Below are 27,312 nucleotides of genomic sequence, written 5' to 3'. Positions count from 1 at the left end.
CTAGGCTCTGGTTGCCAAGTGTCATAGATATAGTTTGCATAATGATAGATGGAGGAAGGTGTTGGTCATGTTTGTTGAGATTGTTCCCTGCGATTCAATTAATCAATATAAATGCATGTATAATTATTTAAGTTTAATAAATTAACATTCATTATTATATTATTTATTCATTTATTTCCTATTCAAATAATCAAAATATAATAGACTTTAAAGTATTCCAAAATCACAATTAAAAAATAGTCTTTTAAATTTAAAATAAATAAAAATTGCAAAACTTGGTTTAAGATTAATTCACTATTTTTATTTCTACCTCGTCACATGCCCATTTCGGACTCAGTAATTCATTTTTGAACTCCATCTCATCTATAGATTTATTGAACCAATACAATAGATTTATTGTTAAAGTTTTCAATGAAGGATAATTTTTAAGAACAAAACCTAACATGGCTAGATCCTCTTTACTCTGATCTGATGAAATATATACAGATGCATTCTTCAAATTTAGAAAGATGAAGTTTGATATCACCTCATTCTTCTCTCCCATTACCATTGTAGTTGTCTGTCATTAGATCTAAAATAGCTAGCTTGACAAAACATTAGATCTAAAATGAATAAAATAAGAGAAATGTTACCATCATGGATGAAAATATTTTGAGCTCTTAAGGTGAAGAAAGACGTGGAAGAGAGTTGTAGAAGAGAAGCCACAAAATCTTGATGATGTGCAACTTATAAGGGATAATTTTGTCAATGATTCAATAGTTGAATGCCCTTCAATCTACAGTGCTTCAAGCAATCTAGCTTCCTTTACAAACACACAAGAATTTATCTCCATTTTGGATAATATGTAACAATTCCATACTTCGAGCTCAACCGAATTATAAGAATTTATTTGTATGGATTGAAGTTTGCTATATATATATAAAGTTTTGAGATGAACAAATAAAAGAATTGAATTGCAAAAATAAAAATCCGATTTTATAATATTAATATATATCATTTTATAATATTATTATAAAAAATTATTTCTTTTAAAGCTAGGAATAACGGTTTCTAATTTCAAATATATTAAAAAAAATTATTATAAATATTTTTTAAAGGTGAATTTAGAATTAATATATATTATTTTATAATATTATTATAAAAAATTATCTCTTTTAAAGCTAGGAATAACGGTTTCTAATTTCAAACATAGTAAAAAAAAATTAGTATAAATATTTTTTAAAGTTGAATTTAGAAGCATACTTTTATTGAGTCAATTTATAGGAAGGATGTCCTTATCATGACAAATTATTATTTAATATTTCAATTTTTTTATTTGCTTTGGAAGGATGTAATTATCCATATCATTCTTATGCTTATTTAATATAACATAGCTAATAATAATAAAAAAAAATAGAAATGTTTTTTATCCTTCAAAAACAAAAAAAACTTTGCATTTAAAGCTTATTTGATAATAATAAAGAAAATGTTTTTTTATTTTTCTTTAGAAACAAAAAAAAAGACTTTGTACTTAAAAATTATATAATCTAAAAATAATAAAAAAATTAAATGCTCTTTTTTCTTGAAAAACAAAATAACTTTGCATTTAAAAATTATAAAATCTAATAATAATAAAGAAAATTAAATACTTTTTTTTTAACTAACAAATTTGTTGACGGTCAAATGCATGTCAATTTAAATGACTTTTGTTTTTATTTATGGAGTATTTACATCCATCTGAGTGTAATATGCCTCTTGGCATAATTAAAATATAAAATCCATACTATATTATCATAAGTAAAAAACTTTTAAGTTATTTTCTATACCTTTAGATATTTAAGCAATTGATTATATATATAATTTCATAATTGGTGTATCTAGCTGTATCTATATCAGGGAATCTTGAAAATTTTCCATATCTGTATCCATATATGATACCATATCTATATCTATTTCAATGCAACTATGGCTTCAACAAGACTGATTTAACGTCAACCATGTTTTAAAAGGTAAGGGATGCTATCGAACCATGCATGATGGGAACAAATTCAATGTGTGCACACATGGGGTTGTGTGTGTATTTACGCATGTGCACTATGTATAGCTGGTGTATTGTGTTTTAAGTTGTCCATTAACAAAGTAATGGTATTTTCTTATAGGATTTAAACCAGAAGACAACCTTGTAATTGTTTGTAGAAGTCTAATACCTAAATGCTTGTAGGTTTCTGAACTGACAATAGATTGTGGAACAAGTTTTAGCTTCATATATTTGCAGTCCTATATACATAGAGATATTGGATAATTTATAATTATATAGTGATTTCTGTATGCAATTTTTGGAAGTCTAAAACCTAAATGCTTGAAGGTCAATGACCTGACAATAGATTTTGGACCAAATTTTAGCATCATATATTTGCATTAGATATGTATATATAGAGAGTCTTTGGATCATTATATAGTGATTTCTGTACGTTATAATGCGCAGACATGCATGCACAGACATGTGTTTCAACCTCGTTTCCTCTATTGCCTATGTTTTGTGTCTTTTATTCTGTATTTATAGGAAAATCAAAATGCTTTTGGTAACTCTTAACATAAGTCCAGTTCTGTGTAGTTCAAGGATTCCAGGTTCTATGGACAGGAGCAGGAACTCAGTTAGCTCGTGATGTTCCCTTTTCTGCAATTTGTTGGGTAACTCTTGAGCCGGTGAGCGCTCATTATTTCTGTCCATAGTTTTTAATTAATAAATAAAAAGACCTCTATTGTATCATGTTTTTTTTAATTGCTAGACCTATGCTCATGTTATTCGAGAAATGCTTTGTGGACCTAGTGTGCCATTCTTTGATGCCACAGAAGTCCTAAGACCTCCATTAAAAGTTAACGTGAAATGGAATTAATGCTATACATTATCTGTATTTTTGGGTCAGCAGAGGGGCATCTATTAAAATAATATATAAAAATTACTATTTGAATATTAAAATACAAATAAAAAACAAACAAACTAAAAGAAGCTGAAATTTAAAAGTAACTTGATAAGTTAATCCATTAGCCAACATTGAATTACATGATCATAATGATTATGATTGATAAAAAGAGTAAATGCAGATTGCTGAATTTACCATGACAATCTATTGATCCACCGATTCAACTCTTAATATGGTATTCATTTCATCAACTCATGAATACAAAGTACAAAGTTGAAACTGCAAAGATACACACCGAGAATCAAAACTAAATCAACAAGCAGCTCGGTAATTTTTAAAGATTCTTAAGTTAAGAGCATCATGTTGAATTGCTTAGATGTATTTTCTTGCCTAAGTCAGACATGTACTAAAAAGCTGTGGAGCATGAAATCATAGGAAACACAAAGCACACAACAATCACATCCAATGAAAGAAAATTCTAGGGCATGAAAGACTCATGCAAAAATTGATTTCAAATGTCATATTTTGAGACTCTAAGATCAGTGGTAAAGGTTCCCTACTTCTAGCATGAACAAACAATCATGAAAGATATGGTTACCTATATTGATGACAAGAAAAGAGCCTGTAGCAAAACAAATTAAAATGGCCCCTCTTGTAGCATGAAAATCAGGGTAGGACTTGGTTAGACAAGCCATTAAATCAAGAAGAATGAATAACCCATTCATGATGGTGAGATGTCCTTTTAAGCCATTATATCAGTGTGTAATGAGCATAAAATATTACATATGAATAAGAACAAAGCAGGAATAACATGGTAAATTTTATGAGCATATAGTCCTCTTTCTTTTTCAGTCATGGCTATTAACTTAGTAGCCACAAGGGATGACCTGATGTTCTAGAAACTTTTTAGAGATGCCAGGGACATCAAGCATACATTTGAATTTTCTTAAAGTGAATGACTTCCCCATTTGACAGGGATATCCCAGATGTTTGGGACAGCCCCAAAGGGCCAAAACCCTGGGGACATGTATGCTGAATTAACTACACAACTGTCAAATTAATAATTTCACCATTGGAAAGTTCTATGACAATAACAACTAAAGTATCCAAGCTGACTTGTAGAGGAGTTGTGTAGAATCACAAATAAATTTATTGCCCTTAGGTAACCAGGGTTGGAAGGAACATACATGTATACATACCCTAGTCACCAAACTCAGGGTTGGCATGTAAAAGAGTTAAAATTGACTTCACATTTGGTGAGATTAAAGACTTGTTAAGCTATAGTTTTTCTTGTAAAGTTTATAATAATGAACTCTAGTAAAATCAACATATACAAAAATTCATTATAACCTAAGTTCTAATTTGTGAAAATTATACCAGTCAGTCAGTTATATAAAATGCAATTTTTGTTTTTGTCTATAAACCTCCAAAATTGGTCTATATTGTTGATAGTTCAAGGTTAAACACATTAAATAATTGAAAGAGGACGAATAACCACTTCAACTGCCCAAGTCCTTATCCATGAACATATAATTGGTGATTCCACTGATTGATCTTTGAATCGCCTATGCTTCTTTCTTTTCATCCAAGCAACTTAACTTTCCACTTTCAATGAACTTCACCTGAGCAAATGGCCTCCATGTTGTGTCTGTCAAACTGTTTGTGGTGTGATCGAGCTTTGTAACACAATGAACACTGAGTCATTTGCTTTTAAATCAATCTATTAGATGTCTTAGATGTATGTGTTAAAGCATACTTCAATGGCACATATGTTCAAAGGGATTATATAGTTGACTCAATTTTAACAACAAGACTCAATTAATTTTAATATGTACACTTTTTAAAATTTTCTCAAGGGGTAATTATACAGATGTCATTTTTTAGGACATTCTTATCACATTCTGTCCTTCCCTTAACCATATTCTTTTACCACCTAACAAGCCTACTAACCAAACTAACTATAATAGGTTTAATAATGTAATGTCCCCTTCTTAGACCTGATCTTTCCAGTGACCGTTGGCCTTTTTTCTGGAAACCCGAAGGCTAGTCGAAAGGTAAAATTAGGGTTTCCTATTTTTGAGGATGTCTTTGCTCGGAGTTGGTGGATTCAATGGCGGATTCTTTATGGGTTTTCAGAGAGCTTCGCAGTGGTATGTTCATTTCGGCATTTAGAGCATTTTCTGGAATTTACTATTTTTAGTAAATTCTATTTTTGGCAGTTTTTCAGTTGGGTTCAGCATGGTTGACTTCCTACTTCAGTTTGGTCAGTTGACTTGGTCATTATTGGCTTCAAGGCACGATTGAAGAGTTAAGTTGATATATTTAATTAAAAGGTCACGTTTTAATATTATATTCGAACGTTGACCCCTTGGCCTAGTCTATGGACTTTATGTTGTTTCGAAAAGTGGGCTTTTTGAGGGTGCGCCTTCATTAAAGATTATTTTATTAATTTCCAAAGTCAAAGCAAGCTTAATGTGGGTGCATTTATCAAGGTATTGAATTTAATTAAAATATCAATATTAAGCTTGAAAGGAAAAGGACGCCATCTTGGAGAAAGGATTAGGGTTTGGATATTGAAGTGGATTTTAGGGTTTCGTGAAGTCAACAGGAAGTTATAAAAGGAAGACTTTGAGCATCATTTCACATCTTTGGTCTACAGTACTGTTATGTTGCCGGTTTGGCTCTGGGTTTGCTTCGAGGAATGAAGGCCTCCTAGCTCGGGCATCGCTTCTTGTTTGTAAGACAACAACTAGTGGTGATTTTAGTCTAGTTTGTAAGTTCAATGAAATTTGTGCATTGTAATCAGCATTGTAGTTCTTAGTTTCTGATTTTTGCATATTAGAAGTTCCTGGTTTTTGCATGTTAGCTTCAGCAGATTGGATGTCTAATTCATAAATCAAAAAAGACAAAGAAATTCATTGTGGGTATTGCATATTTCCTTCCATATAGGGAAGGCGCCCATGTGTGCCAATTTGTAGATTTATTTGTGAAGCATCAGATTTTTAAAAGAGAAATCGCCCTTTTCAGCTGGGTCGTACCTTTGCTGTCTTGGGAATTGTGCATTGAGTGTTAGATGCTTTTTAAGTCTGTTTTCTATTCTTAGTCTGAGCACCTCCTTTCTATTAGAGTTTTGCAATTGATATCAAGCATTTTGAATGAGTAAAGAGTGAGTTCCGAGCATTTCAAAGGAATCCTATGTTGCTGGTTATTTGTTGAAAGGTGCAGGTCTGTTAAATCAGTTTGGAGAAATCTGCAATATCTTTATTCGATGGTGGTGAGAGTTCTTTGAAAGCGATGGGAATGCTTCATTGAAGATTTATTCAAGTCTGGAGAAAAGGTTGGATCTATTTATTGCCATTTCCGTTAATCTTACTTCTCAGCAAAGGAATTCATTAATATTGTACCTCTCTATTTATATGCTGATACGTATTGTTTGCAAGATTTCATCTTTCATAGTGTAAGCTGGCAGTAGTACTGACAGCAGAGTATAATCTTGCTTTATCAAATTGTAATGCTCTTCTTACTTTCAGCATTTGATATTGTATTTAATTGACCTCCGCCCTATGGTAGCTACTTTCCCATTCTGGGTTAGCAAGCACATTCTGGGTGTTGAGTATTTCCAGCTTCCGCATTTCTTTTCAAGCATTGTTTTGTAATCACTCCGCCATACGGTCGCCCCTCACTCCATTCTGGATTGGGTAGCACATACTTGGTGTAGAGTTCCCTTTCAGCATTTAGGGTAGAAGATCCTCTGACCATATGCTCGCCATCATCGGCGCCATTCTTGGTTAGAGTTACTGCATAAGCAATTTGTTTTAGATCCTCTGACCAATGCTCACACCTTGCCCACATCGGGATCCTGGTGTACATTCTCGTTAGAGTTGCTTCAGCACGTTTTGGTTTATCTTCTAACCTTAACGGGTGCATTGAATGTAATTTGTAATTTGTACAAACGAAAAAATTTGGCTCGGAATATTTCAAATAACTTCAGCCTATCTCTTATAATTAAGCTATAAATTAGCTCAACAATGATTTAATGTAACTCCGAACATAAAGATCACAATTTGGGTATGGAAACTTTCCTACCATACACATACAGAGTAAAGGCACAATGCAAATTTAATAAAACAATAAAGGAAATTGACTATGTTACCCCAAGTTTCTGGGACGGGGACGGCAGGGGACGGGATGGTGATTTTTTTTGCCAATTTTTGGGATGTCAAAGGGGACGGCTATATAAAAATAGGGAAAATTAAAATATATAGGGAAATTTAAAATATTCATATGAAAACATGGATAAAGCATGCACATATACATTATAGAACCGTAACATATAAGAACTAGCAGAGTTCTTATGCCAAATTTGTGTTAAATTGAAAGTCAAAGTCAAATTGCTTATAGAATTCATTGTCAAAATTCACTGTCAATATGCAGAATTAATGGGGATGTCCCCTAGGAGTCCCCTGTCCCCGGGATGGGGACGCCTGAAAAAAATACCGGGGACACGTCCCCGAGTAACATAGGAAATTGATCATAAACAGAAACAGTCAAACTTGAAATACTTTGTAATAGGAGGTTTCTTCCTTTGATTTCCAGTTAAAATGGGAAAAAAACTATTTTTCTTATAGTTTTGATGTTGAAGTTCGACTTTATCTTGTAGTTTTCCATCATAAAACACTTCTCTTAGCACATATAGAGGCCTTAATTATAAAGTATAAACATTAAGATGCCTTTGAAGCTAGTGTTTTCACGTGTTGTCAATAATATCCCACTGACGAAAACAATTTTCTTCACTATTATCTTACAGTGCTCTAATTGCCTCCTTGGTCCTAGCCATGGCCTCGTAAATGTTATCCATAGAGAGTTTGCCTGTAATGCCCCAGCCTAACATTATAACAATAGATATAATCATAATTAATATTATAAAACTGAAATTAAATAAACATTAGACTTAAAAATGGTCAAAAGGCATGTGAAGGGTTATGTCTCATTTTGAGGTAAGGTACATAAGGAAGATCAATCAAGGAGAAGGGGAGAAGAATTTGGAAGACATTTATATATTATTATCCCTTGTGGAATGTGAAATCCTCAAGGTTTGAAATTAGAGGACAAAACAATCTTAATTTCCATCGAGTAGACGAAAACCCATGATTCGGTCAAGATGTTAAGATGATAATTTCTATATTTTTTGAGATACATTCAAAGCATTGAATCTGAATTATATAATAAACTGTTAAGCTACAACTTCCATGTTAATGTCATATTTATAGTTATAATTAATTGTGCAACTATTATTGTCAGTTAGGGTTTATTGTCTGAAGAAAACAAGGACAATCTAAAAAGAGACATTACATTGCCTTATTGAAGAACCCACAAGTTAATTATGATTACTCTGTTTGAAACTGGTCTAATGTATTTCCCATGCTGATTTGATTTCTTGGATGGAACAAAGATCAAACACATGATAAACTGGTCAAATTCGTAATTCAAATGCAGGTTTTCCAGTACAGGTGAGTTAAACATGAATACATACATACACACACACACACACACACACACACACACATATATATATATACATACATACATACATATATATACATATATAAAACCCCATCCACATACCAGAGATGTTTTTGGGACTTGGGGACAGCCAAGGGACGTCCCCCTTTCTGCCAAGAAAAGGAAACAACGTCCCCAAATTAGGAAACGCTGTCCCCTAATGCTGGGAGCATCTTGACGATAGCTAAGAATGTCTAGGACATCCCTCAACCGCCTTGGGGATAGTCGACCATCCCCGACATTAGGGGCAATTTAAAAAATAAAAATAAAAAAAGACATTTCAATATATATAAAAAAAAAATTTAATAGTTTTGTGGGCCCCTGCCTCCTTGGTCACCCTAAAAGGCATTAGGCACAAGTTTTTTACTCATTTCATCATTTTTATGAAGGGAAAAAAAGAGGAGCAGCAAATGGTTTGAAGCAAGCAGCCATTGAAAGAGGAGGAGCAGCAAGATAGAAGGAAAAGAGGTTGAATCTAGGGTATATATCTAGTTCGAAGCTTGAAAGGGGTAATTTTCATCTTTCTTTTTTCTTTCCAATTTTTTTTCAAAGGAAGAAGCATGAATTTTCAATTTCTTTTTCTTTTTTGCATTTTTTTGGTTTAAGGTTACATTCAATATCAAAAAAAAAAAGAGCAGCAAGAGGGTGATAGTAGTGAGAATGAAGTAGAAATAGGAGGTGGAAATGCAAGTGTTGTAGTGGACAACAACCTAAACGTATTTAAGTGCCCTTCAACAATCACAGAAAAATATGTAAAGGGCCCTTTCAACAAAAAGAAAACCTCTTCTCCAATATGTTACAGCTAGAGACCCAAAGAAAAAAAATGCAGGGGGGAGTAGGGTGTGGGATTGCCATGTTTGTTTGATTGATTTTAGAGGCAACTACACAAGGATAAAGTTTCATTTTTTGGGTATTGCATGCCATGGAGTCAAACCTTGTTCAAAACTAATAGAAGAGAAGGTAGAGTGCCATAGATTGCACACATAGGCGGAAATGGGGAAACAAGGTGGGGCAATGCCAGCACCTTCTTTTGTAAATGCACAATCATCTATGCCTACATCATCCACTATTGGTAGTAGTCATATTGGCACAAGGGGAAAGAGGAAGGTGAGTGGTGGTGATAAGGGAGGATTAGTCGAAGCTATGTTTAATGTGCAAGCATGAGAAGCTATTGAATCTTCCATTGCCAAATTTTGTTTTGCTAATGACATCCCATATCATTTGGCCCGTTCCACTTACTTCAAACAAAATGTTAAAGATATAGCCATTGTTGGTCCTTCATTCGTACCTTGTGGAGATCATAAGCTACAGACTACCATCCTAGACAAAGAGTATTCCAAGGTTAATGTGCTAATGGAGGATATGAGGTTAACTTGGATGAGGTTTGGTTGCTCTGTTGTGATGGATGGGCGGACTAGCCACTCATCAATATCATTGTCACATGCCCTACTAGTTCTTATTTTATCAAAGCCGTGGATTGTTTAGGGAAGCGTGAGGATGCAAAATTCGAGTTTAGCATTTTGAGAGACCATAGAGAAGATAGGGGCTGCTAATGTTGTATAGGTTATCATTGATTCAGCATGTGTGCGCAAATCAATTGGTTTGATGGTGGAGGGTGCTTACAAGCACATCTTTTGGACCCATGTTGTGTTCATGCATTGAAAGACACAGGGAAAATAAATTGGGTGAAGCAAGTGGTGGTAGAAGCTAGAGACATTCAAATGTTAATTTTCAACCACCACACCTCACTTGCTCTCTTTAGATCATTTTCAAAGGAGTTCCTCAAACCCGTTGAGACAAATTATGCCACTTCATTTTTGTTTCAACTTTCAAACTTTTAATATATGTAAACATTGGAACATCAAGCCTTATAGTGCTTTTAAATTTTTAATGAATATAGATATGCTACTTATTTCATCTTGTTGGAGAGGATTCTTGAGGTGCATGAGCCTCTACACTTGTTGGTGAATCTTGAGTGGGCTAGATGGCCTAATTCAAGCTCTACTCAAGGAAAATTCATCAAACAAAAGATCCTTGATGACAGTTGGTGGTCCATTGTGAGGTAAGAAGTTGATTTTATTTCTTAATTGCTGATTTTATTAAAAAATTAAATTAATTATATTGGATTGCTGATTTTTATTTTAAAATTTCTGATTTTAATATTTTTAACTTTTTGTTTTAATTTTGATTTGCACATATGTTTGCTTTGTCATCTCACCTATTGTAGATGTCATTAGATATGCTGATAAAGACTCTCCTAGTCTTGGAGAGATATATGAGAAATTTGACATGATGCTTGGGAAGATAAAGCAAACAATTTTGGCCAAAGATCCTACTTTGGGGTTATATGAGCATCAAATTAGGCCCATTGTGATGTGGAGGTGGAACGCAATGAACACCCTGCTTCATATGGCAGCCTATGCTCTAAATCCCAAACGGTATGCACCAAGGGATGGAAGGGTGCCTCCATTTGATGACCCTGAGGTTTTAGATGGGTTCACATGGGCCATTGATAAGATGTATCTAGAGGAACAAGCTTCCATACTTGCACACAATTCCTTGACTTAACAAATCTTCATGGTTCTACATTGAATAAACCACAGGCAAGGTTGGATAGAATTATCTATAGACCCTATTGGTTGGTGGACATGGCATGGGAGGGATACACCTCAATTGAAGGTGCTTGCCACTTGGCTCCTTTCACAAGTTGCCAATTCCTCTACTATAGAGAGGAATTGGTCCACATGGCTTTATCCACTCCATCAAGAGGAATAGACTTACATCTAGACGAGAGGAGAAGCTATTGGTTGTGCATAGTGCTCTTCGACTTCAAGATCATCACACTCTAGAGTATTGACAAACTCCAACTTTACGGTGGGATGTTGATCTCAAAGATGTGGCCCAGGTTGACGAGGATGAGACACAAGGGGGATTGGTTGGGGTTCCGTTAGATGAGGTGGATGTGGACCATGACAGTGGCAGATTCTTAGAGGACTCTGATTTTGATGCAATGTTAGGAGATGCAGATTAGGGGTAGCAGTGTACTTTTTTTTTGTATTTTCATATTGTAATTGACAATGAAACTATATGGCAGCAGTGTAACCTTTGGGCATTTTGTATGTTATTTCTTTAATATCACATGCATATCAACAATGAATTATGAATTATGAATGCATATTGACTTTGAGTATTGACAATGAATTTTGAACACAAATGTTGTATGTTAAAACATAACGTTCTAAAAACGTTGTCATATGCATGCATATATTAAATTATCAAGTGTTAAGACATTCCAAAGGCATTTAAATAAAGAGAGATCACTACAGATTGGAGGAAGATTTACGGCAGAGATAAGATGGTAATTTCTATATTTTTTGAGATACATTCAAATCATTGAATCTGAATTATATAATAAATTGTTAAGCTACAATTTCCAGGTTAATTTCATATTTGTAGTTATAATTAATTGTGCAACTATTATTGTCAATTAGAGCTTATTGTCTGAAGAAAATGAGGACAAACTAAAAAGAGACATTACATTGCCTCATTGAAGAACCCACAAGTTAATTATGATTACTCTGTTTGAAACTAGCCTGATGGATTTCCCATGCTGATTGGATTTCTTGGATAATACAACAATCAAACACATGAATAAATTGGTCCAATTTGTGATTCAAATACTGGTTCTCAATTACAGGTGAGCTAAACATTTAACGATATATATATATACTAGCAATCACACCTTGTTGTGCAAAGGATACACCGTAGAGGTGTGGAAATTGAATTAGGAAAATTTTTGGTTATCTTTTGCATACATTTTTTGTAGTTCAGGATGTCAATTTGTAGGCCATTTAGCAAATGATTATGTTTGTGCAACAAAAGTCTCAATAGAGATAGAGATAGAGAGGCAATGGTTTAGGAAGGAGAGGGAGACAAAGAGAGATGGATGGAAATAGAGGGGGAGAGGGGAAGATAGAGTGAGAGAAGAAGAGGGAGATGAATAGATAGAGATATAGAGAGAGGTAGAGGGAGATAAATATAGAGAGATAGGGAGATAGAGAGGGAGTTAGATAGAGATAGGGGAATAGGGGAAGATAGAGTAATAAAGAGAGAGATGTAAGGAGACATAGAGAGAGAGAAGGTGAGAGACAAACAAAGAGAAGTAGAGAAAAAAGAGAGAGGGGGAGAGAGAGAGAGGTATATGGGGAGAGAAAGAGAGAGATATATGGGAAGAGAAAGGAAGATGAGGTAGAGATAGATAGATAGATAGATAGATAGACAGGGGATAGGGAGGGATTATGAGAGGGAGAGATGGGGAGAGATATAGGTAGAGGGAGATAGAAAAGATGGGGAGAGAGGGAGAGAGAAAAGATTTAGCTCAACATAGAGAGAGGGAGAGATATAAATGGAGGGCAATATAAATTAAAGAGATAGAGAGATTTAGAGATAGAGGTAGAAAAAGATATGGATAGGTAAACATGGCTAAACTCTTTTCTACAAATGCAAAAAATTTTGAAGATCAAAACTTTACCTAAGGACATCTAAGTCGAGACTTTCTTCAAGAGGTTCAAGGCTACCTTTACAACCTGAATTCACAACTTTGCATGGTCTCAAATTTTATAAAACATATTTGTCATTATATATTGTTTTTATATTTAGTTTTAAATGTTGTTATCTACCTTCTATTACAACCGAACCAATCATATTGTCTCTAAATGTCTATTTAAATTTTCAATTTATTAAGTTAAAACACACATCCAAAATGAGCTCCCTTACGTGAACTGTTTGTTATGCAATTTAATTATTATCTCAAATAACTTCTCCAACTTAAATCTATCTAATTATATTCATCTAAAGTGTTGAATGTTATATTTAATTTAATAATTAACTCAAATAATTTCACCAACTTAACTATACATAAATAACTTTGTTATTATTTTAGCTAAAAGTGAAGTTACGATTTATGATTGTAAGATTTATGATGATATAGATATCTCATAATCCTTTTTGTCCTAATTTGAAAATAATTGTATATTATACAATATAAATTTTTATTAAATTTCAAGGTGAAAATAGTAAGGAAAAATCTTTACTATATGAACACATTGGAATGAAATTATATATGATGTAATGTCCCCTACTAGGAGGCTGCCTGTGTAATAACATACATCATTATGCCTTAAATCAGAACACTAAACTAGAGAACAATTAGCATTCATAATACAATTGATAGTTACTATATTGAAGCCCCAATCCTTACCTATCTCCTAATCATCAACCCTACTGGAGGATGGGAAATTACTTGTTAGGGTGCTAGGAAAAACATTCTCGACAATAGGCCCAAGGGTTTCAGGAACACCCATCCGTACCACCTCTTGGACTCCCTAAAGGTTTCAGGAACACTTGTCCATACCACCTCTTGGGGCTCACCCATTTGGGAGGTATTACAACCTCCTTTCCCTAACAAAACTAACCTATCCTCATGAGGAGCAATAGAGAATGATTAAGGATTAGATCATTAATATACTAATTTCTCATGAATTATGAATGTATATTTATATATATGAAATTAAGCATAGCTATCATATAAATCTTAATTCTCTTACTATCCCTACTATGGTTGATTTAAAGAATTACATATTGCTGCCTATCTTCCCTATATAAAGATCACATATTAATATTATATTCTCAGATTGCATACACATTATTCTGAATGCAAGTAATTATAAACAAGATACCCTACACTGTTTATTATAATAATCAATACTTCAGACCAAACTGCAGTTATAATACCCTGTTTCTGTGTTCCTAAATATGACTTCCTTATATCTGATCTCATCCTGTTCGATGCTTTCTCTAAAAGACTTCCTGCCTCTTTATTGTTCCCAAGATAGGGTGAATAGCCACACCCCTTGTCCTTCATTCAAGAGATGTTTCTTTTCTAAATGAACCTCTGCCTCCCTTAAACTAATCGCATGCCTCCTAGCATCGTGGCTGATGTTAACTACTTTGCTTAAGGGTTTATTAAGATCAGATTGCCGCCTGGGAAAGCTATATTCCTGAATTCTCTAATTATTTTATTTTTTTCTGATAATGAATATTATCATTAAATTTCATTTGGTTAAATTTATAATGACATGGTTGGGGCATGACATATGATTTGTGTATAAGTTTCATGGGTCTATAATAGCCAACCTACTTATATCTATTTTATTTATTTGGTTTTTAAAATGTAATTGCTTATGTATGAATATTTAAAATTTAACTTCAAAATCTAAGGATGATATTATTAGAGGTCAAAAGTGATACCCTCACACTTTTCCCTCTCGTTTCATGTCATTTTGTGAGGATATTATAAATACATTCCTATCATGAGAGTTGGTATGGTTTGATATACTTAGTGATCCAACACTCATAAAAACAAAGTTCCATTATTCATATCACTTTCTATTTTTTTTTCCGTGTACCATCTCTCTTTTATGTCAACACTACATTCATGATCTTGACCTAGGTAGAAGTTTCCTTGTCAACCTTGACCCTCTTAGTTGTAAATTAGTGCCTTCCTTAGCTTAACGTTAGAAATCTATTAGTTTGTGTCAAAATGTTTAAACTTGTGTGCTTGGCTCTTTATAAAAGAAAACCACTCCTATGTAATTTCAACAATTGATAATCAACACTATCATGTATTGAAATACTTAATATAATAAAATACATGTCATAATATTGTCTTATTACCCATCCGAATAATTATATTTTTTTTTAGATCGATAATGTCAAACCCCTAGCTTTCATATATTCAATCGACTATATAAGATTTCATTGCACTTTGGTCTTAGGCATTTATTGCATCATAGTCTGATGTGTTGAATTTTCTTACAATACTAGGAACACAAGAAGATGACCATGCTCAGTAACCATAGGGTGTGCTCGATTAACCACGGGCAATAATTCACATTATTGTTGCCCTCCCAACAATAGACGATATACTGTTATCGTCTCCCCTGAGCACGCAAATTATATCTCCAATATATATATATCAAATATGAATAGCAAGATGATGTTACAATGACACAAAGACCAATGTGAATTGCTTCAATCCTTGAAGTTTATAGATGGATCCAGTCACTTTAGACTGAATGAGATGCAAACTGAACTGTTGTAGGATGTACCACCAATGCTTTCCTGAGTTGCTTGCATACAGCACGATAGTGCATAGTGCTGAAGAATTCACAATGTTTTGAAGAATGACAGTGCATACAGCACGATAGTGTTGTAGATGATAGTTTGATCTGCAAGTATGTCATGTGTACTTCAATCTGCTACAATATGTTCCGCACTGCTCACACATTCCAGATTGCAGTCTATATAATTCGATCTATTCACATTTATGATGGGGAACAATATCCACGATGCTGAAGATAATATCGATATGCTTATGTGTCTTGCTGTAGTGAAGACCCGATCTGTATATATGTCTTTTGAGCTGTGTATATGTCGCTTCGATCTAATATTTTTGAGAGGAAAGGCGCACTATTTGTATCCATTCGTGGGATACATCAAATGACACGTCTTCTTGACAATGTCGTCTGTGATCCTTCGTGACCTTTCCAAGGGGTAGCGGGTTTATGAAATAATTGTTTTGTATTAACCACTTAATGCAATTTGTTAACCAATAACAAATAGTTAGGAACAATTCGTATAACATAAATACGACTCTTTTAATAGGCAAGATAACTTATAAATCGTTATATATAAATGTGTAAGGCCAAAGGCCATTCACACATTTGTAATTTGCTATGTCTGCCTGAAGGATCCGACCTTAGCTATTATTTTAACACTCCCTCTTAGCTAGGGAGGAATCCTTCTTGAAAACTAAGTCACATTTCCTCATCGTGATGACTATACTCATGTGAGTAAAGGATGCTAATTGCCTCATCATGATGTTTTACCACAATGGCTACACCCATATGTGGAAGAGAAAGATATCACCTCTCTGTGATATCAACCATCATGGCTTATCCATAGATATCACCTCACCGTGATATCAACCATCATGGCTTATCCATAGATATCACCTCATGTGATATCCACCATTATGGCTTAAATAAAGATACTCCTCACGTAATATCCACCATTATGGCTTATCCATAGATATTACTACATTGTATGTCCACGGATTTCACGTCACATGAAATCCACCATGAATATATCTTTATGTGATATCCACCATTATGGCTTGTCCACGGATATCACATCTCATGATATCCACCATTATGGCATATTCAAGGATATTACTTCATGGCATGTCCACGGATATTACGTCACATAATATCCACCATGAATATCTCTTTATGTAACATCCACCATCATGGCTTATCCACGGATATCGTGTCTCATGATATCCACCATTATGGTCTATCCATAGATATTACTTATAGAGATGTAAACCACTATGACATATCCATAGATATCAAGTCCCATGATATCCACTATAATGGTATGATCAATCAATATCGTAAGATCGTCACCTTACGATAATGATCAAATGTACAAGTGTTCACTATTGAGAGATCGTCACCTCACAATAATGTTCACAGGGGCTCATCAAGCACTGAATCAATGTTGTCATGGAGTCACACACATGACACTAATCATGAACCATATCAGATTAATAAGATTGCATAATAAGAGTTTACACTTTAAACATCTTAGAGAATACATTAGTACTATTTAAAACAGATCAATGATGCTGAGACTCGATCTTAGCTAGGGCTACATTTTCTACCATACCAAGCTTACCTCGAAAGTACACAAACTTTATTCTGGAGAGAGGCTTGGTGAGAATGGCTGTCGTTTTCTCATCAGTACTAATGTATCTTAATTGAATAACATTCCTTTCCACCACGTCTCTAACATAGTGATACTTGATCTTCACATGCTTCGTTCTATCATAAACCATAGGATTTACAGAAGGCTTTCACACAACTATGAATAATTGTAGGCTCCAATGATTGTACAAACAATCCTGCAAGGAGCTTCTGAAGCCACACTGCTTCACGAGCTGCCACACATGCTGCAACCCAATGAATCTATCTTGGTTCACACATGAATTGACTGAGAGTACTCACTACAAAGCAGATATATGGTTCAACTTCTCCAGAATTATATCCATCACAGCGTAGACATGGACTTAGAGTCCATCATGCCAAATCTCTTCAAGATGTCTATAGTGTACTTCCTCTGACTCAAGATCTCATGCGGTCTTCTGCCAAACTTTCAGTCTAGGAAGTAGTACATAAGGCCAAGATCCTTCATCTCAAATCCCTCTGACACTGAATGATGAGCTTCTCTGCCACAATGAGAAATAAGTCATCAACATAAAGGACCAAAATCAATGCCTCACCATCAACAACCTTTATGTGAAGGTTGGAGTCTGCATCACTCTTGGTGAATCCCAAGTTCACAAGTATCCATCTATTCAGGAATATCACGACCTAGGTGACATCATAAAACCTTCCAGCCTACACACATGGGACTCCATCCATGAATCATAGAGTCCTCTGACTGCAAATCACTAAAGAAACCATCTCGACATGGTCCACTCCCTCTTAACAAATATGACCAAGATCCTTGAAAGCCAATTGAAGAACAACCTCTAGCTGCTCCCTCTGTCATAGAAGCATACCCTTAGAAGTCCGTTCCCTCTTACTAGGAAAGCCCTCGTGTCTTGACTTTTCTTTGTAATCCTTGATGCTACCATTACCTGTACAAATGCCTTAGCAACATTCCTAATGTATCGTTCTTCTTTTTTTGCAAAACCCATCCCTGAGGGCCAAAGAAAAGAACAAGAGCAACTTTTATAGTACATATAGGAATACTAATAAGAGGCTGACTATGACAAGCAAATAAAAGTAATACTCAAGAGATAATAACCAAGAAAAAATACTTATCTCATTATCCAAGCTCCATCTGGCTTTGGATAAACTTGCAACCCTTGCAAGTAGTATAACAGCAGTCAAGCCTTAATTACTAAGGTCTTCAAGTGTCCCTTGCAATCACACATGCACTTGCACATACACTTGTAATAATTTGTTGTTAAACATAGCTCAAAAATTGATAATGATAAATTAGATGTCTTAAATTGTATGTAATCATAGCTAAGGGCTACAGAACTCAACCTTACACATGGGCAGTTCTAGTCTCATGAACAGGAAGGCAACCATTAGTCCAATACATACAATAGACAAATAACATGAGCATAAGCAATGCACCATATACTATCAAATAAATGTGGTAGTAGGGAGAAGACTTATCTGATCAGTTTAGTCCTTTCATCCAATGAAGGTCCTAATCTCATATCTCAGTTGCCATAGACAAATACAAATCTGTAGAGTTTCCAAGGCTGAAGATAGAAATGTCACTTCTATGAAGAGAATCATCAAAGTCTAGCTGGAAGGAAGTGGCCCCAACTTCCTTTTCATTATTCTTGGCATTGTCCTCAATTATAACCTGTAACCAAGAATCTCTCTCTACTCAATCTAAAAATGATCTCTATCCCCTGTCATATCTTTTCACTCTTAAGCTCAAGTTCCTCCTCAAGTAGAGGGGATGCACTAACTGTGGCAATGGCTCTTCAGGAACCTGCTCTGATACCATGTTGAATTTTCTTACAATACTAGGAATACAAGAAGATGACCATGCACAGTAACCATAGGGTGTGCTCGATTAACCACGGGCAATAATTCACATTATTGTTGCCCTCCCAATTATAGACGATATACTATTATCGTCTCCCCCGAGCACGCAAATTATATCTCCAATATATATATCAAATATGAATAGCAAGATGATGTTACAATGACACAAAGACCAATGTGAATTGCTTCAATCCTTGAAGCTTATAGATGGATCTAGTCACTTTAGACTGAAGGAGATACAAACTGAACTGTTGTAGGATGTACCACCAATGCTTTCCTGAGTTGCTTGCATACAACACGATAGTGCATAGTGCTGAAGAACTCACAGTTTTGAAGAATGACAGTGCATACAACACGATAGTGTTGTACATGATAGTTTGATCTACAAGTATGTCATATGTACTTCAATCTGGGGAACAATATTTACGATGCTGAAGATAATATCGGTATGCTTATGTGTCTTGGCGGTAGTGAAGACCCGACCTGTATATATGTCTTTTGATCTGTGTATATGTTGCTTTGATCTAACATTTGTGAGAGGAAAGGCGCACTATTTGTATCCATTCGTGGGATACATCAAATGACACGTCTTTTTGACAATGTCGACTGTGATCCTTCATCATGACCTTTCCAAGGGGTGGTGGGTTTATGAAATAATTGTTTTATATTAACCACTCAATGCAATTTGTTAACCAATAACAAATAGTTAGGAACAACTCGTATAACATAAATACAATTCCTTTTAATAGGCAAGATAACTTATAAATCGTTATATATAAATGTGTAAGGCCAAAGGCCATTCACACATTTGTAATTTGCTATGTCGGCCTGAAGGATCCAACCGTAGCTATTATTTCAACATGATGTAGTCATGAAAATAATATGACAGCATTGTTAGCTTCTAATCCCTTTGTGCTTTTTCCAACTTATTATAAAATTAATGAATATGTTGATGGATATTGTATTCAATCAAGGATTTCTGTAAGTCTCAGTGACGGCTCGAAATAGGGCATTCAATTATTTAAAAAACAAACAAAAAATTATTGTCATATGCAAAATGAATCATTCCATTATATTGAGAAGAAGTTTTCCGAGTAAGCACAAGATTATTTTATTAAAGAATTAAGTCCCAAACATGGGTGGAGACTATACAAGGGAAAATGTCAATGGATGACCCTAGTCAATAATGGGATAAATGAGGTATAAGAACCGATACAGAGAAGCAATCATCAATGCAATATTTAAACTTCAATGACTGTTAGCTACAATCCTGTCTATGAACAAATGAATGAAGGAAAGGCTCACGGGAAAAAATCTGCCAATCTAGGAAATACCCACAGAAATAATCACAATGCAACCATGTAATTACATAAGGAAAGCAACACCTCCCAAAGCAATTCCAAAAATGGCCTTTTTTTGTATAGTGGTAACAGAAGAGGCAAAAGTAGTGCCATCTAAAGATGAACCCGGGGATGGAATAGACAAGGCAAGGGAAGAATTTATTATTGGATCTCCAGCTGAGGATGGAGGGGTAGAGGCTTCTGAAGAAGGGGCCGACGATGTCGTGGGTGTTGCCAGTGGTGAATTTCTTGAAGATCCCATCGGATTTTGCGCCGCAGAATACCCCATCATCTCCAATGTCAAAACAGTTACCTGTGGTATGATCTCTTCATAACTTATATTTCCAACTGGTTGGATTGCAGTTGACATCACTTCCAATTGTTCCAACCAATGAAAAGTACTGAAAATCCACAGTGTGGATGGGTTTAATTGACTTGGCACCCTATTTGGACCTGTTGTGACGTTTTCACACATCACCCCATTCCAAATGGGGATCCCCTACTTTTTAGGCCCTCTCGGTCTTTTGGTTTTGGTTTGTTGGATCTTTTCATGGCAGTCTCTTCGGTCTCCTCGGTTTGCAAGTGTTTGGGGGTCAATTTGATCAAATTTGCATCTCGTTTGAGTAAATTTGGGTCTAGAGCATGTTTTGTTTGTTTTAGGGTTTTGACCTTCGGACTTGAATTTGAGGCCTTTCCTTTAGGGTTTTGGAAAAACTAAGTGTTGCATTGGAATCAAGACCCTTTAAGGAACCTGCACGTGAAATTTGAGCAAATTTTGAGCAACTTTCTATTTTTAGAAAGTTCCTATTTTTTAGGGATTTCACTGCCCTCCCGGGCTGGTCTAATTTTGCCAAAAATCAAACTTAGTGTTTTTAGAAGTTTCTATTTTTAGTAAGTGCTTTCTTGACCTGTTTTGCCCTAATCCTAACATTTTGAAACATTTACTATTTTGGGAAAGTCTACTTTGGCAGGCTCTTCATAGGCAGACACTGAAGACTGGACATTCCTAAAGAATTGTCTAAATTCGGAAAGTAAAAAAAGCGGGCTATCTGATCGAAAAATGGCGTAGTGTGGAAACCATTTCGAAAGTGGAAAGCACTGAAAAATCTTCCAAGTCTTGCAAGAAAATCTCCTCAATTCCAAGACTAAGTCATCGGGTTTGAATTCGAATTCGAAGTTCAACAGCTTTGAAATTCGAATGAAGTTCGACAAGGAAAAATTTGAAATGTATAAAATTTGAATTAAGTTCGCCATATGTAATTTTTTTAATTTTTAATAAATATATGTAATATATCTATAAAATTGCCTAAATAGTTTAACATTGATAAATAGATTTGAAATCATTACAAAAAGATGACACATTTATAAAATATAAACCATAGGAAACATATGCTTTCATGATTGCAAAGATGTTCTTTTGTCAAAAAGGTACAATAACAGTCAAAGACTTTAGAAATTTAAAATAACTCTAAGTCATCAAGAGCACTTGGCAAAACGGCAGCAGAAGTGAATTGCCAGGGCGTCGGGCACGACGGCAGATGTGAACTCACTGCGTCGAACACGGCGACAGAGGCGAACTGATTACATTGAACACGGACTTCTTCGAATACTACTGCAGACTACTGCAGACTATTGCGACTTCCTTCGGCTTCCACACTTCTCCAGCGACGACTCACGGCGGATTAAAGACTGTGGGTTTCTAGCGCTCATTTATAAAAGAAAACCTAAAATTGCGATTAAAAAATATTAACTTTTTTCAATGTACAAATTTGAATGAATTTTATACTCTATTTTAAAGTTCGGCGAATTTCGAACTTCAAGGAAGAAATTCGGCCGAATCTGGTTACTTAGATTCCAGATTTGGCATCCCGATCCGGAAATGTTCAAAATCGACGAAGTCTAGAAAGAAGCAAGTTAAATTCCTTGCTCAAGTGGAAATAGCGCTCAAGTCGGGAGTCAAGAGCTAAAATGAGTGTCATGGAAAACCAAAAAATTTGCAAATTCCTTCATCTAGGTGAAATGGTGCCCAAGTCAGGAGTTGGGAGCCAAATTGAGTTTCTCATGGAAAAAGTATGCAAAAGTTGAATTCCTTCATAAGCATGAATTAGGGCCCTAGTTAGGTTGAGGGCACCAAATTCAAGGTGCCAAGGAAAGTTGGAAAATTTGCAAATTCCTCCACCTAGTGCAAATAGCGCCCAAGGTCAAGGAAGGGCGCCAATTGCAAGGTGCCATGGAAAAGCCTGAAAATGAAAACTTCCTCCCTTACATGGAATCAGTGACCAAGATAGTTGTAGAGCGCTAAATGGAGGTGAGCAAGGAAAACTGTCTAGGCACGAAAATCCTTCACAAAATGTGTTTGGTGCTCAAGGTCAGGAAAGGATGCCAATTCTAAGGTACCAAGAAAAGTAAAATTTCCTTCACATGATGAATTCCACGCCCAAGGTCAATTGAAGATAAAAAAATTCTAAGGCGTGGAGATTGAAGGCCAAGGATGAACTAAGAGAAAAAAAAAATTCCCTCAAGGAAAAGTTTGAAAAATCCATTTTCAAGCATCAAAACTCATACAAATTTTTTTTAAAAAATCAGATTTGGCAAAGTGAGAATTTTCTCTCTCCTAGACCCTAGAACCCTAATTTGAAAAAATTCCTAAAAAATAAGAAATGTGCAAAATTGGTGAAAAATCTTCTCCAAGGCAAGGAAAATTCAAAAACTCAAGAAAATTCTTCCCAGATAAAGTTTTCTCTCTCCAAGGACTTCTCGCCAAGTGGCAGCCGGATCAACACATATTGAATTAATGGAGCATCATTTTGCATGCAGCCGTCACATTTAAGGAATTATGGCAGATTCCTTTTGCATGCAGCCGTTGCATGTGGAGATGATGGTGCATTTATGGCATCATGGGCGATTTTTGCATGAAGGGATATTCATTGCATGTTGGGCAAATTTAGTAAAGAATGGTGCATTTAATGCATTTTGGATTCCAATTGTAATGGAATGTAATTAATTGTATATGGGCATAATGGGCATAATGGGCATTTATTTTTTATTCCCACCTTATTGCATCATGTGTGGGGAATCTTTTAGGGAGAAACCCTAATTAGGGTTTTGCATGTAGCCAAGGCATGAAGCTTATATGAAGGGGTGACCCCCCTCATTTGTAAAGGAGGGAGATTTGTATGAAATTGTTGTGATAAGTTTTTGAGATAATAATAGTGAAACATTGTTCTTTGATGGTGTCCACTTAAGTTATTTTTTAAAACTTGAATGGTTTCACCTTCCTTACTTAGAGTAGAAGTAGAGCAGTGCTTTGATTTCAATGGAGAATGTAATTGTGTTTGATGAATTTCCATGGTTCGTACTTTTTGCATCTTGTTGATTATAAGTTGCAGTGTAAAGTTACCCTAAACCCTCAAATTTGTGCTAAGTTCGATTGTGAATAGTCGTTTGGATTGCACCGTGTTGGGTATTCAAATGTACTTTCTCAATGTGAAAATCCTTCAACATCCTCAGAAGATTGCACCGGTTCTTGTGGAGTTGTAGTTAATCTTGGCGAAGCAGAACTTGGTTTATTTGGAGTTCGTCCACTACAGCACTATCTATAGATATCATTGCCCTTAGGAGTAGATTTAGATCCTTCTAACCCTTTCCCCTTTAATTTCATTTCAGTTCATTCCAATTTAGTTTATTTGAAGTAGAAGCATCGCAAAATTGTCATATCCGATGATGAAGTTCTAGCCACATCAAAGAAGTGAAAGAATGATTCAAACATAAGTCCCCTTGGATTACTAGCATATCACATCAAGCCAACTGAGTCACGTCCATTGCATAACCGGAACCTTGGAGTCAATCGTTTGAACTTACTGCCATCTTAGCATATGAAGAGAGTAAAACAACCATTGGGCAACTTTATTTTGTGTTAGGCGCTGTCATAAAAAACACGTCAACGGGACCCTTTTGTATTGTTGATGGTAGAAGTCAGCCGATCTACTTCAAACAGGGAATGCCTTCGGCGTAATAAATATATTTATATATAAAAAATTGTTGAGTATTTTGCATTTTAACTCCTGTAATTGAAATCTACTTAATGTCCAGCCATTTTTTGCGATTCTTGTGCAAGTGTTGATCTGTTATTGTTATACTGTTAGATTTGGCTATGGAGATAGCCACCCAAGATCTAGAGGCCTAATAGAAATCACAATGAAATGAGAAGATCAATATGACAAGAATAAATTGTATTCCTATCAAGAATGCAAATACAATGGATGTACAATGTATGAGGTACCCTTGGTTATATAGGCCAAGGTGAGACATATGATTATGACAAGTGTCTTAATCTTATGATATGAGACATAAACTGATAACTTATCCACTTAAGCTGGAAAAGTGATAACGATCCACTTCCCACTTAAAGTGGGAATAATACTATGTGTTCCCTAAGTAAACTTAAGTAACATGTGTGATTAGAACCTAGGTGATGAAGTTACTAAGTACAACACCCCTTTCACACCAACATTATAAACTTTACTGTGTACTTTGGTATATTGATGCATCTGAAGTCTTGTACCAAAAGATTGATTTGGCTCCAATTATATTCATAAGATTCATTTGGATGACATTTGAGTGTAGTTGGATGATTGCAGTTTAAATGGAAATGCTGTTGTTTCTCTGCCAGTCTGCCATGTACTTTCTCGTCCTGGTTCTCATTTGTCTCATCAATAGCTTATGGTCACCTATAGAACTAATTCAATGTATTTTCTTATTCAGTACTTTTGTTTTACTTGGTATAAATGTAGTTTTTTACAAATAACTTGTGATTTGAATAATAGTAGACTGTAGACTGTTTCTTTACTTTAATTTACCCACATGGAGACTACTATTAGATATCAGCTTATTTAATCCTTCACGATGACAAGAAAAAGAACGACACCTTTTGCCCATATGGGAGATGAACAGAACCAAAACAAAGAAAAGGAACACAACCTTTTATAAGAAGCCACCCCAGATTGTGGATCTTGTCAGCTTTCCTCATTTAATTTTGTGCACATTTAAATCTTACTAACAGATAATAATATTACTTCGAAGTTGTAACTTTGCTGGCTAGGGGCCCTGTTGACGTGTATTGGTCACAACAGGCCCTTACATTAGTTGCCTTCTTTGTGTTAAAAGGTTCAGTGTTTTCTATATATGGTAAAATATATATAAGTGAAAAAAACTGTTTCTTCACAGCTGAGGCGGCATCTACTTGGGTTGGTTGAGTCTGAGGCAAATGCATTGAGCATTTTGGGAGCAAATTTTTCAGCTGGTATAATAGCTGGTGGGGTTGCTGCAGCTGTGACGTGTCCATTAGATGTTGCCAAAACACGCCGACAAACAGAGGTACTTTTGAACATATATGATGTTATGATCTAGTCGATTACATAACTAATTTGAATTCTACATTTTTTTCAAATGACTTAAAATCATGTTGTTTTCAGAAAGATCCGATAAAAGCAATCAAAACAAGTACCAGGAAAACATTGGTGGAGATTTGGAGGCAAGTTTGTTTTGTCTTATCTGCTGTAGTTTTTTATTTTTCACCTAAGAAATAAACAATGATTATCTCCAGGGATGGAGGAGTGCGGGGGTTGTTTACTGGTGTAGTACCACGTGTCATTCGAGCTGGTCCATCTGTTGGAATTGTAGTTTCATTCTATGAACTTGTCAAATACATGCTACATCAGGCAGATGCATCTTGATAACTGTGAGCACAACATTTGGGGAGCTCAGCGTTCAAGATACGATGGGTCACATGTAAAGCTTTTGCTTGCAGAATCGTCAATTTTCATCTCAAATTAATGGAAAAGCAGCTGCGCATTCATCTTTTATAGTCTTCAATAATAATAACCTTGGAGAACTAAGATTGTACACAAGAATAAAGACATGCAGTAATTGTGTAACTAAAGACTTTTAATTCTTTGAAAGAAAAAAGAATATCTCGTGGTAATGGCAATCCTTAATCTATTAAACTTGATGGTTGGGTTGAGACCATGCCCATATGATATTTCATGTCCATTTCAAGGTCATTTTTTGAATGTGATAGGAAAAATAAATTTTGTGATAGCTTACTGTGCGTTTGGTATGTGATTGTCTCAGTATCATTTTGTGATTGTAAGTTGGTTATTTATGTTCTCAATGATGCATCTCGTATCATACATAACAATGCCACAATATTTTAGCACTCCTAAATGCAAAAGGTGAACTTTTGCAGATACTGCAATCTATAAGGGAGCATAATGGAAACAATGATATACTATGGTTTGCTAATGGTAGAAATTGAAATATTACTCTATATGTCAAAGATTTAATGCAAGAAAATCTATCACTCTACAGATATGAAATTTGACATATTTTTGTGTCAAATTTAAGTACTATTAGCTGTGCACATTCAATATCATTGAGTTTTAAGTAAACATAAACAACGAAATAGTCTTTCGTGCCAATGATGCAATCTTTTTTGCTCATATGGAATCCAAATCTAATTTGTGACCGTGAAATTAATTACAAAACCAAGCAAAAGGTGGCACTCATGCGCTTCTTATTAACAATACAGTGTCCTGTTTCCCCATTGGCAATTAAATCACTCAAACAACTTCTGTTATTTGTCCTGCCAACTCTTAATGCTCTATGTTTCGAGGATCTGCTCTTGGGTACTAGCCCCACCTAGGTCAATCGTCTCGATGCCCTTGGGAAATTTTAGGAAAAACATGTTGGTGTGTTTAAGATAGGTAACAAAACTCATAATCAATTTTTTTGCAAATTATATAATTAGAA

The 27,312-nt window shown here is 35.0% G+C and overlaps 1 protein-coding gene across 2 annotated transcripts in view; it reads left to right on the top strand.

The window, feature by feature from the left end:
- Positions 1-26,601, top strand: part of LOC131055023 (mitochondrial carrier protein MTM1) — a 154,918-nt gene extending 128,317 nt beyond the window's left edge. For both annotated transcript variants that reach the window (XM_059207520.1, XM_057989633.2), the window contains 4 exons: positions 2,594-2,685; positions 25,729-25,878; positions 25,977-26,035; positions 26,108-26,601. In XM_059207520.1, the coding sequence (XP_059063503.1) occupies positions 2,594-2,685; positions 25,729-25,878; positions 25,977-26,035; positions 26,108-26,237 (431 nt within the window). In that variant the 3' untranslated portion in view covers positions 26,238-26,601. The remainder of the gene's footprint in view (positions 1-2,593; positions 2,686-25,728; positions 25,879-25,976; positions 26,036-26,107) is intronic.
- The last annotated feature ends 711 nt before the right edge of the window (positions 26,602-27,312 follow it).

The sequence above is a fragment of the Cryptomeria japonica genome, chromosome 6 (genome assembly GCF_030272615.1).
Source record: "Cryptomeria japonica chromosome 6, Sugi_1.0, whole genome shotgun sequence".
NCBI lineage: Eukaryota > Viridiplantae > Streptophyta > Pinopsida > Cupressales > Cupressaceae > Cryptomeria > Cryptomeria japonica.
This window is presented reverse-complemented; position numbering and strand designations above follow the sequence as displayed.